We start from the raw sequence: 12,801 nt of genomic DNA on the forward strand, positions 1-12,801 counted from the left end.
CGGCTTTCTGTAAGTTAAGATTGGACTTTGGACTTGTGGCGATATGACAGGGGCCAAAGTCATCGTGGACGAGCGGTTTTCCAGTAGAGAAAAATCCTCTAGGGCGTGGAGAAAATTTGGTTTCCAGCAGTAGAGGATGATCGCGTTTGGAGGGCGAAGGGATGTTGTAATTGTTATCAGTTGAAAATCCACGGTCTAAGACGTATTTCTTAGATAAAGGACGGTCTAAGATGTATAGAGATCAGGTAATTTCATATGCGCACACATTAAGCTTGTGTGGAATGGCATATACATCTAGTTAAAGTTAAATAGCCTTACTGTAATAGCTTCTACACATACAAAAGAGTGTTCATATGGTTGGATAGAGCTGATAATTCGTCGCCTCCATGAAAAATAGAACCATTTGGTACTACTACTAGTTGGAAAAATTCAAATGCATTTGTTACAAGGTTTGGGTTTCGAGTTGACACAGTATAACAATTTGCTTTCAAGCCATTTAAAGTTAACATTTCAATTGCTGAATTGAAGCTTGACGGTTGCCAGAGAAAAACAAAGTTGGAAGTTTCGATCTACATCAAGATGAAAGTTTCAAAAATCGAGTCAATTTCAAAACTGTTGAGTCAAAAATAGTTCAATTAGTTACTGAATGGTCACTAATCAGGTATCTTACGAACATTCATCAGATCTAGACGAACATTCATCAGATCTAGACGAGTTCCTCTTTTTTTTTTGAAATTTAGACGGCTTCTTGTAATATATGAGGCGTAGCTCATAAAAAAGGCAGACGTCTGGTACGACTTGATGTGTACCCATATTCATCAGAAAAAATAAACCAACAACTAGTATCATCAATCATTGAGAAAAGCACCATAATATCTTATTAATCTTTATTCATATAGTATCAGGAGAAAATTACAATTATCTTTTGGTTGGTAGTTTGCACACTTGCATCACGTCGCAATCACAAAAATAATCAAAATCGGAGTACTATATTTGAATAGTTGATGGTTTGACCCCACTTCATGTCTGTTACCTCGCAGCCACAAACACCTCGAGAGAGAAGCCTACCTTGCTTCCTCCCCGTAGTGTCAATAATGTTCTTGTGATCGGCGATCATCAGCACGCCCCGGCCTTGAAGCCCACAGCGCCCCCGCCAACGTCGTAGAGCACCTCGAACGTCCGCTGCTGCACGTTGCCGATGATGCCGAGGGAGCTGTCGTCGCTGTTGCCCGCGAACGCGAGGCAGCTGCTCAAGATGATCCCGTCTCCGGCGAGGTCGACGACCGCGCCGCCGGAGAACACAAGTTCGACGGTCGGTATGCTGATGGTGCTCTGGCCGCTGAAGTCGAAGCACGTGTCGAAGATGCCGCTGGGCGGTGCTGACGGGTACTGCTTCATCCCGGCCTTGAACGCCGACGACAGCGCCGAGTAGGCCGTCCGCGGCAAGCGCGTGATGACCGTGCCGGAGTCCATGATCGTCCCGGCGGAGAAGACCGAGGCGGGTATGTTGAGCTGTTTCCCGCCCACCCTGATCGCCTGAAGGCGGACGCCGTAGAACGTGGGCACCTGGCTGCTCCTGAGCATCGGCGTCTTGACGAAGCCGGAAGTTCCAGCGCCGAGCGTGAGGAACCCGGAGGAGCCCGGAGTCGGCGGGAGGCAGTAGGAGAAGGCCTTGCCGAATGTCCCCGCCGTCTGCGACACGAGCGATTGCGCGCCGCCGCCGAGCCCCATGAGCCCGTCGGTTTGGTCGTTGAAGCCCGACTCCACCTGGCTGCACCCGAACTGGAAGTTCCTGACGGTGTTGGAGCCCAGCGCGAGCGTGTCGGAGCTGTAGGTCCCGGTCGTGCTCGAGCCGTCGCCGTAGGTGACAATGTACTGGCACTGGGAGCTCGAGCAGCCGTTCCCCTCCTGGCCGAGCTGCGCGCAGGTGGCAGAGCTGCAAGAGAACGGGGAGTAGGTGCTCGACGAACTGGGGTCGAAGAGCGGGTCTGCCTGGGAGTGGCATTTCGAGCACGGTTTGCACTGCACCCATGGCACGTCGCTGCCGGTGTCGATGAGCATGGTCTGGGTCGCGGCCGGCGAGCCGATGCCTACGGTGATCACGTACTCCAACGTGTTCAGGGACGTGCCCAGCGTGGTCGGCACGGTGGCGTCCGACTGCTCGACATCGCCGGCGACGCCCTTGGCGGCGGAGAACTTCCGTTGGATGTAGGCAGCTCGGAGCTGGTCACGCCGGAGCATCTCCTCCAAGGCTGGCACCTTCTTGGAGGGCACCGGTGAGCATGGGCCGTGCCGGTGGTGCAAAGGCACCGTGACGCCCGACGACGACGGAGTCGCTGAAACAATCAAAGCAGGGGAAACGATCGATTACGACCGTGCACAAGAATAACCAAATGAAATCGCATTGCGTGCACGGACAGTGCAGCACCTTTGGGCTCGGAGCAGACGGAATCTGACTTGAGAGAGCCAATGGACAGAAGCTTGTAGCTGCTATCAACTCCTGCGTGAGCAACGAGAGTGTGGTAGCTGCACAGGAGGAGGAGCAGAAGCTTCGGAACAGAGGCCATGGCGTGCTGCTCCTTGCTACTTGCTAGGTTCAGCTACTGAGATGATGTGAGTTGCAGCTGCAGAATGCCAGGCGGCTTATATAGAGTGAGGAGTGTAGCATGCACGGGGTGCCCCGGCAAACGCAGCCAAGCTTCACGACGGAGACTCGTGGTGGACTGGGCAAGGGTGGCGTGCAGACATGGGGGGACGACCAGATCGGAGACCCAAGACGTGTGGTCTTCTTCTAGCTGATGAATGCCGCCTTGATCAGCGCACAAAAGCGCCAGTTTTGAATTCTTCGCTGTGGTAAGATTGGACATCCTCGGGAAGCAAAGATTAGGTAATAATGTCATCTTTCCTACGAGTTAGGTTTTTTTTCCGAAATATACGCATACTCATTTCTATAAATAAACTTAAGTAATTAACTTACCCCTATCTACGTAAGTGCCTCCTAGAGATTGGTCTTGCAAATATTAAAATTGATGAATTCACCACGGCTGCCGATAGACATGTTGTTTGGCGAAATCACCATAGGTGCAACCGGTGGAATAATAGAGCCGTTAATTGCTGAAATATTCTAGAAAAACATGAGCACAAGTTGAGTATTCGAGTATAGGTGGACAATTTTCACCGCAAGAAACTTAACTAAGTTCACTTCAGGTTACGTACATGTATTGAAAAACTTAATTTATTTTGAACCTACGAACCATTAGGCTTCTTACATATAAAATATGGAATAGATAGCTTGCGACTTTAGAGTTTGAGACAATAATAAAAGGGTTAATTTGTTCTGTGCCATTACAAATATGCAAGTTCGGAGTTCTACCATTAAACTTCATCTATTTCGAATCGTGCCATTACAATTCACGAATACACCAGCTCGTGCTATTTTCTACGGCTGCCGCGCTCTTGGGCCCACGTGTAGGCTCGGGTATTTCCGTATTGCCGCTTCTGCCCCTGGCCGGCGCGGATATTGTGGCAGAACCGTCCGAATTAATCCGGCTCAAATGCACTAACCATCATCCATAAGATGAACCAGTTACCATGCACTTCAAACGCAATAATCCAACAGCCTGTCGGGTAAATGCCGATGCGACCACTTAATATTTCGATCGAAACAAAGCGTACACTTAACTTGCACGAAGGCAAGTCCAGAGATTACAGCATTCTATAGTTTTTATCTCACAAGTGTGACAATTATTTATTACAAACCGAGTTCATCAACCGAGAACTTCAGAGTTTAAACATAAAAACTTTATTTAGAGTTTAAAAGCAGTGGAAAGAAAACACGTTCATCTATCGTCGATTCGGATACCACGATGAAGCCCGTACGTCGTATCACTCGACAGAGTCATTGTTGGCCGGGGACAGATCCCACTCCACGGACCAACCAGATGGCAAAGTACACGGCCAAATCAACCCAGCTATCATATCTTCAAAAGATACATATGAAAATATAGCCACAAGCAAGGCTGGGTATACTAATACTCAACAAGGCTTACCCGACTAGTGGTATGTAAATAACGACTATTAAGCATGCATGGCTCTAGTTCTAGAGTTTTTTTTTACTGAAAAGCAACAAAGAGTAAGTCCTTAATTTCATATTTTAGCTTTCAATTCTAGTTTATTTAACTATTTAACCATTCTAAGTGAGCATCTATCTCTAACCAAACATGGTGGAAAATATTTAATCATCCAACAAGTTTCGTCATAGCCATAATTCCTCTTGTTACTTTATGTGGCAGAAGTATTAAGCAGTCTCAATTACCGCGAGAAACGGATGATTCGAATCGAATTTCTTAACCTTGCAAGGTAAACCTAACACACATGCTTGGAGCACCAAAGGTCATCCCAAGCAACTTTTCCCCTTTGTTTCCGGGTCATGGATCAGGGTCACCTTACTCGCATGTGTATACGCATCTGAATTTCGTTCAAGTAGAGTGAGAGTAAAGTTCACTTGCCGAGCCAATCATGTACTCAGCTTGTCGAGTACCATATTTTCGATATGTGGTTAGTACGTTCAAACGCTTAACCATCACTACCACATACTGCGGCCTTAGCATTTTCCTCTACTCAGACGGGGCCTTAGCCATGAGCATTGTACCATAGCCCCACCCGTCGATCTTATAATTACAGCATATGGTAAATCATTTAACTCCAATAATTCTCGCGAGTGACAGACAATCACTCGACTTTTACCGAACCTATTAGCATGGCAACTATCGTACCTTTCAACTAGTATTCATAGCATGGGTATCTTGGATCATGCATCTAAGGTTTCATTCGACTCCTAAAACTTAATGCACAAATACATAATATAACAACATTGAATAAATTTGAAATATGGGTTATGCTCCGAGGCTTGCTTTCTTGGGCAAAACTAATTAGGGGTTCTTCCGAACTTTGGTTTGGATCTTCAGCAACTTCAGTTAGATTAACTTGAGCTTCGCGCTACTTACTCTCAGACTCGGACACCAGCTCGTAGGTTCCATCGGCGAGAGTAGTCGATTCTATATGAATGCACAAGTATGAGTGGTTTTACCGATACAAGATATAATCATTTCACTAGAAAAGTAGTCATTCAACAAAAGTTAAGTTAAGTAGTTGAGCATTTCATTTTCTTTTCCTTGGGTAGTCATTTATTGAGTACTTATCTGGATTAACTAACTTCATTAAGTGAGCGAGTGGTTTTGCCATGTTGTAAACGGTCATTTTCAACAGTAAGTATGAGTTAAACAAAACTACTCGTAGAAGTAGTTTCTGAGGTTGAGATTTTTATACAGAGCACATTACTTAAGTATAAACTCAATGTAAAAATTTTAGCTATTTTTATTCAGCAGGTTAATCATGAAAAATTATATTAAACAGCTCCTGCTAGGATCAAGATCTATTTGTTCAGAACAAACCATGCAAGAACTGGTGTTCAACTTTTTACTGAACAAACTTACTTGCATGATTATTCTACTGTAAAATTTGTAGATTTTTCCTATGCAAGAATCAGAGGCTAAAATTCTAGTTTAACTGCATCTAGTATATAACAAAAGTACTCGAAACATCTAGTTGTGATTGGATTCAGTGCATGAAATTTTTATGAAAGGCTTTACTCTTAGCACTGAAGCTACCATCCAAAACTCATGAGCAGTTCTTTCTTGAAACTCTTGCAACAACTAAAAGACATTTCAACTTGATTTAAATCTATAGCTAAAAATATGTGGAAACAGTCCAAGATCATTTTACAAAGTTGTAGATCTTAACTTAAGAAGTCCAGAACATCTTAGTTTGTATTTTTAGGATTTTTTTGTGAGTTGTTTTGCATCTTCAAAGTTAATAGATTGATTTTCAAAGTTCTAGTTCTGGTTTACAAATGAGTCCCATAGATGTTTTACAGAAATCTTCTCGGAAAGATTGAAATCGAAACATAAGGGTCCTTTGTGTAGGGAAACAGTGACTGCTGGCCAAATTTCGGCGACTAGGGTCGCCGGCAGTGAGGGGCGAAGGTGGGAGTGGCAAGAAGGGAACAAACTGCACCTGTTTGAGGCCTTGGATGGGGAAGGAGTGGATCGAGGCGGCTTGCCGGCGGTGGCATAGAGCCGGCGGCAGGTGCCGGTCGTGGTGGCAGTGCTCCGTTGAGGAAGAGGGCATGGGGACCAGCCGTGCAACTTCGGGGTGAGGAAGAGGAGGTGGTGGGAGGATTGGTTTGGGCAATGTGGGGGCGGAGTGGCGCGTCCACGCGCGGATGTTTGCTCGCCGGAGTTGGTGTTGGGGCGGCGAGCTTAGGGGCCTCGAGTGGGGCTTTTATAGGCGCGGGAGGGAGGATTGCGGCCTAGGCACGAGCCGCAGGGGAAAGCCCGACCATGGGGGCAAAACCGGGGGCGTAGCTGCCTCGCTGGCGCCAGCAGCAGCGCCCGCGGCAGAAGAAAACCGCCGCGTGGAGGCTTCCTAAGGGGGAGGGCCAGATTTTGTGGGCCAGCGGAAGATCTCCAGGTGCTGGTAGGCCCACTTGGCCGGGCGGGCTCAGCTGCGCCGGGTGCGCCGGCCAGCTGGCCTGCCAGCAATGGGACAGAGCAGTGGGAGGAGAGAGGAGGGAGAAGGTGATGGGACTTATGCGCGAGAAGCAAAAATAGCAGGGGTCTAGATGAAAAAGAGTGAAAACTCATTCTTCCTAAGGTGAATAACAAATATTTGAATACCATTTTTGGTCAACTTTTTAAGATGTACATTTTCTCTTTTATGACTATATTTATTTGAGCAATGTATAAAAAGTTATTTTGAAATTCCAAAAACTAGTATTTAAATGACACGTCATTTTATGTGAATTTTTGCACTTTTAGCCCTTGAGTTCAACTAGACTTTTGTTGCTCTTATTATGTCAGATGTGCCATTAATTTTTTAGAGTCAGATGTGATCAACTTTGAAAGTTATAACGATTTATTTGCAAAGGTTCATATGTATATGCATATATTCAGCTACACATATTCATTTGCTTGAAAGGTAGATTTTGATAAGTTGTTTTATACTTTTCTTACGCTTTTAGGCCTGATTTCATGTTATGGATCTTTATTTAGTCTTTTAGACACCTAGGGTGTCACAGATACACGCCCGACTCGGCTGCACCTAACCAGCCAGCCTCCATTCCTCCCCCTTCCCCCGAACCCTAGATCCACAAATCAGCCGACGACGGCGAAAGGAGGCGGAGGTCACCCGCTGGGCATCTGCATGAGGTGCTTCGTTGAGCTAAGGCCTTCGACGACATGTATGGTTCACGGCATCTAGAGATGGACGACGACAAGGAGAGGTACGCATTCTCGATCCATGTATGTGACTGCATGTGGTTGCGAATCACCTTGGATTAATGTCTTGGCGTAGGTTTGAATTGAAGTTTTCCGCGCAAGGATTTGCTATCATTGATTTGCTTAGCTTTAGTTTTTGCGGTTCTGTGTTGGTGGTGGGAATGAGTTGTTCGCGCTAGAGATTAAGGTCCAAGGATTTGTGACGACAGACTCGAATGGTAGAAAAACTTTCACCGAAGGCACAGTGATGCGATGGGAAATGGAGATAGGCTCTTTTTCTCTAAATTTGCTGATGTTAAGCTTAGTGAAAGAGGTGAAATAGGGTTCTATGACAAGAGAATGGGAGAGGATGCCAAGATTAGATAATGAGATTCAGATGATTGACATGTTTGAAATGTACAAGACCGAGATGAGCTGCACGATAGTGGTAGGAATCTTTGATAAATTAGTTGTGGAGAGCCGAATAGAACATGAGCTTAATGATCTAACATCTTTGTGTATGATACCTCCACTTGATGATCCACCTCTTGATGTACCCACTAGTACACAGCTTGATCCTAACACAGCTACCAGACAGTCTGGACCTAACATAACTAGCACAGAGTATGAATGTGCTGGAGTGTCTGCATCTTATGTTCCTGCAGCTAAAGAGGCAGATGCTTCAATGCCTGACCCATTTGACCATGAGGAGGAGTACGTTGGTGTTGATGATGAACACATTTATATGCCAACACCTCCTGCTCCACCTCCTACACAAGATGGGCCTACGCGGCCCACACATCCCACACAGCCAGCTGACAATGACAGTCCTCCTCCATATGCTAATCCTGAGTTAGAGGTGAATGATGCAGATCCAGAGGAGCTTCATGTGCTTCATGACCCTGAACATCCAAATATTGTGAAGGTGCTTTATTTTCTGACATCGTAGCATTCAGAAAAGCAGTGAGGCATTATGCCATTGTAAAAGGTTTTGAGTTTGCTGACCTGAAGACAGACCCAACAAGGTTCATTGCCAAGTGTGCACATAAGGGCTGCCCATGGCGCATCCATGCTTCTAGGGTACAAGGTAAAAGAGCAATTCAGGTATAATTGTTAGTTGGCTTCTTTGTTTGTTGTCTACTACCCTTTTTTGTTGTTGTGCAAAGCCTGATAAGATATATGTTCATGTGCAGATCAAAGTGCTACCTGGCAGAGCATAATTGCCCAACAACCAAGCTTGTGGAAGGCAAGATGGCTACATAGGACTAGGTTGCAGACAAGCTGTCTGACTGGTGAAGAAGAACCCTCACAAGGGGACAAAAGATGCAAAGGAAAAGTTAGAGTCAGACTATGAAATAAAGTTGAAGTATTCCAAAGCCTGGTCAGGTATCAAGGTTGCCCTTGAGAAAATTCATGGTAAATATGAAGAAATTTTGTTGAAATAGATGTAGAGAAGATAGGAAAAAAGATGTGTTTCAAGAGAATATTTGTTGCATTGAGGCCCTGTATAGATAGGTTTTTAGCTAGTTGTAGACCATACATCGGAGTGGATGTATCTAGTTTGAAAGGCAAGTACACTGGATAGTTGGTCAGTGCCACCTCAGTAGATGGACACAATTGGTTATACTATGTTGCTTTTGGCATTTTTCACTCTGAGACAGAAGATAATTGGGTGTGGTTCATGCAGCAGTTGCAAAGGGCTATAGGCTCCCCACCTAGTTTAGTCATATCAACTGATGCATGCAAAGGTTAGGAAACTGTTGTTGGTGTTGTGTTCCCTAAAGCAGAACATAGGAAATGCATGAGATACCTGTATGGAAATTTCCTCAAGCATTACCAAAGTGATGTTTTCACTGAGCACCTATATCCAGCAGCAAGAGCTTACACTGAATGGTTGTTTAAATGGCATATTGGGAAGATATATGAAGTTGCCCCATATGCTATTGAGTACCTTGAAGAACATCACAACAGTTGTGGTACAGATGTGGGTTTTCAGAAGTAAGCAAATGTGATTACCTGACAAATAATATTTTAGAGAGTTTTAATAGCCAGATTAGACACTTAAAGGGCTTGTTGCTTCATGAGTTAGTTGATGGGTTAAGGGAGCTCATAATGGAGAAGAGGTAGCTTAGAAAGCAATAGCAAATAAGATGGCAGATGGGATACTGCCAAATATGCTAAAGGAGCTGAATCAAGTGAGCAGCAACCTCAGTGTTGTCGAGGTTGCAAGAAGTGATGATGACTGTGCAGAGGTTACTCTAGTGGATGCCTACGACAACACTAGAAGGCACTCAGTTGACTTGAAGAATCATAAATGCTCTCGCAGAGTTTGGAAGGTAACTGGAAAACCATGTCATCATGCACTGGCCTGGATCTTGTCTAATAGAGGTGTAGAGATCTCTGGATTTGTACATGACTACTACTTTGTGGCTAAGTTCAAGGCAGCATATGAAGGCAAAGTCACTACAATGCCAGATAGGTCCCAATGGCCTATAGTTGCTCTGGGTTTCAAAGTATGGCCACCACTGCAGAAAAAAGCAGCAGGCCGGCCAGAAGTCCAGAGAATCAGAGGAACTCTTGAAAAAGGACCCAAAAGGAAGGTTAGATGCGGTAGATGCAAAGGATATGGACATTTTGCCAAGTCTTGCAAGCTTGTAGAACCAGCAGAAGATGTTGCAGAAACGCCAAGCAAGAGGTATGGCATTCATGATAAACTTCTTGAATATTTCATAACATTGTAGCTGATACATAGATGTTTGATATTTTTTTGTAAGAAGAGGCAGCCAGAAGATGAAGGCATTTCTACTCAACAAAAGAAGAAGAAGGAGACACCAAAGAAGAGGCCACCTAAGAAAAAGAAGACTCCTAAGAAGAAAAAAGACACCTAAGAAGAAGAAGCAGGCTCAAGCAGCAGCAGCTCCACCTCCTACAGCAGTTAGAAGCCTGAGAGATTGGTTGGGCATGTTGTTCATGTTCTATGAAAGGCTGTGAACCTTGTGTAATAATGCCAACCTGCTGATATCTATGCTTTTGTAGTTCAACCTGATGTGAACTTGATGTGTTAAGGGTACTCTAAACCTGCTGGGTTAAGGATATTATGAACCAGTTGTTGATGCTATTGTGAACCAATTGTTAATGAATTTTTTAATGCTATTCTGATCCACTTGTTAAGTGGTATTTGTGAACCTGTTCTCAAGTAACAATTGCATATCAAATCACAAGATATAATGTTGCCAGAAAATGAACATTTCATTGTTGCCACAAGATACAATGATAGGATTCAGGTTTTGCTTGCAAAATATAGCCACAACTAGAACAATTACAACACCCACAACTGCTAAAACTGCATTGTTCGCTATAAACACTTTTCCCTGGCACAATTGTTGCTTCAGCTCTACAATATGTTGCATCAGATATCCTATCTGTTGTTTGACGTCCCATATTTGCTGCTTCATCTCCATCAACTGCTGTTTTAGCTCTTCAGATTCAACTGCTCCATCTCTGGCAACTTCATGTGCTTCGGCCATTTGGAGTTCCTTCATCCTCCTTCCTCGAGAAAACTTCACATAGTCAGCTTCCCACCAGCAGTAACCACAAGTTTCATCATCGTGATACAAATTAGAAAGAAGGGTTTGTACAAGATCAACCTGAAATCAAACTCAAGCTGTCTTTGCTAACAATTCAAATCAAACTAACCGGGAAGTTGTTAGGACACTTGTAGAAGATCCTCCCGTAAGATTCAGTTTTCTTGCTTCGAAGCTGAACAACCGGAATCTGATATTTCGGGCAATCGATCAACGGAAGTGGTTCACCTTCAGCCCTGTTCCAGCTTCTGCTAACCAAGGACGATGCAGACCTCATCGGACTGCCGACAGGACTGAACCCCGACATGTCCCCGTCACCCGATGCATATGCCCGGCGGGCGACCTCCGCCTCCTCTCGCTGCCGTCGGCCGATTTGGGGATCTAGGGTTCCGGGGAAGGGGGAGGAATGGAGGCCAGCTGGTTAGGTGCAGCCGGAGTCAGACGTGTATCCGCGCCGGCCAAGGGTAAAAGCAGCAATACGGAAATACCCAAGCCTGCACATGGGCCCAAGAGCGCGGCAGCCGTAGAAAATGGCACGAGGTGGTGTATTCGTGAATTCTAATGGCACCATTCGAAATAGATGAAGTTTAATGGTAGACCTTTGAACTTGCATATTTGTAACGGCACAGAACAAATTAACCCATAATAAAAAATACTAGTAATACGCCAACTTTGGTATTTTATTTTGTAATAATGTGACGCAAGATTTTATTTGCTTATTCGCGGCGGTTGAGGTATCCAACATCCATCATGAAATGATGAAGTCTCTGGTTATCATCGACGTCGATATAGTAATTAATCATGAATTAGCTTGACAATGATCTTTTTTTTCTTTTTGAAGTCGCTGTGCTTCAAATGGGGCTTTCAAGTGAGAACAGGTACGTGTTAGGGCTGCGAACTTGGGCGCTTCCGCTAGCTGGCGTATGTGTAGAATTGTTTGTAAACTACATTAGCATGCACATTCCATCGTTTTCTCTCTCTTGTCCCGTTGCGTCATGGCATTCTTCCGAATTTCCGATCCCCCTTGAGGTCGCAGCTCGTAGAAAGACCCGGCCGGTTCGGCGCACGTCACGTCGCTCGCTCGCTCGCCATCCTAGTCGTAGAATTTCTTGGCGTCACGCTCGCTAACAATGGATGAGTCTCCTGCTGTGTCCTTTCAAACGAAAAGTCTCTGATAAAACTCCTTAATTATCCGCTCAAAAGAACTCCTTAATTATTAACAGACATCCACACGTTAAGACCAAGCAAGGAAGCAGGCTCCAATGGTTTGTTTATAGATTAAATAAACTAGAGGTAGGCTGCGTATAATCATTGCTTATATAGATAGGAAAGAAAAGTGGGTCAGGACGTCAGGTCAATGTGTGTCAACCATGGCTAGCTAGCTGGATGCATTGGATGCTTGCGTTGTAGCTGCACGGAATCTCTCTATCTTGCGTTGGATGCATCTCTGCAACTGGCCCCGTCTGTCGTTAATGTTATGCGACTGGTAATCCTCTTGTCTGTTGGCGTTCTCCCGATGATGACCCGATCCCTTCGTTCGCTTCTCGGCATGGGGGGCCGCGGCCTGGAAACGCGATGGAATTTGCTTGCGCCGGCGCACGTCGTACTATCAGCCATCGTGTGGCTCGGCTCTGCAGGATGAGCCCAAATAGTCTGTTCCCACCCTACCACCACACAGCGGTGTTCGTTATCATTTCCTCCCGCGCGCTGTGTGCGAGCGTGATGCCCGTAGTGCCGTGGGAAAACGGTCGCTGTTTCCGTGGAAAACGAGTGCGCACCGAGCTTTCGCCTGCCCTGGCCGCAGCTGGGGTGTACGTATGTGTTCGGCGGCTGTTGTCGGGATCCCGGGGATTCCGTTCCTTCCTTCCGCAGCGGAGCGTCCATTTCCGCAGCAGCGACGG

General features: G+C 45.5%; 1 protein-coding gene across 1 annotated transcript; it reads right to left on the reverse strand.

Annotated features, from left to right (window-relative positions):
* Positions 1-970: 970 nt before the first annotated feature.
* On the reverse strand, positions 971-2,627 carry LOC112880465 (aspartyl protease family protein At5g10770-like). Its single transcript, XM_025945135.1, has 2 exons — positions 2,429-2,627; positions 971-2,336 (listed from the first exon to the last, which is right to left on the reverse strand). Exons 1-2 carry the CDS (start codon positions 2,565-2,567, stop codon positions 1,117-1,119), a joined length of 1,359 nt encoding a protein of 452 aa, XP_025800920.1. The 5' UTR covers positions 2,568-2,627; the 3' UTR covers positions 971-1,116.
* Positions 2,628-12,801: the final 10,174 nt, after the last annotated feature.

The sequence above is a fragment of the Panicum hallii genome, chromosome 1 (genome assembly GCF_002211085.1).
Source record: "Panicum hallii strain FIL2 chromosome 1, PHallii_v3.1, whole genome shotgun sequence".
NCBI lineage: Eukaryota > Viridiplantae > Streptophyta > Magnoliopsida > Poales > Poaceae > Panicum > Panicum hallii.

Coding starts and splice junctions, on each gene's coding strand:
- LOC112880465 (XM_025945135.1), bottom strand. CDS start 2,567: ATGGCCTCTGTTCCGAAGCTTCTGCTCCTCCTCCTGTGCAGCTACCAC. Junction 2,337..2,428: donor CGTCTGCTCCGAGCCCAAAG/GTGCTGCACTGT, acceptor TGATTGTTTCAG/CGACTCCGTCGTCGTCGGGC.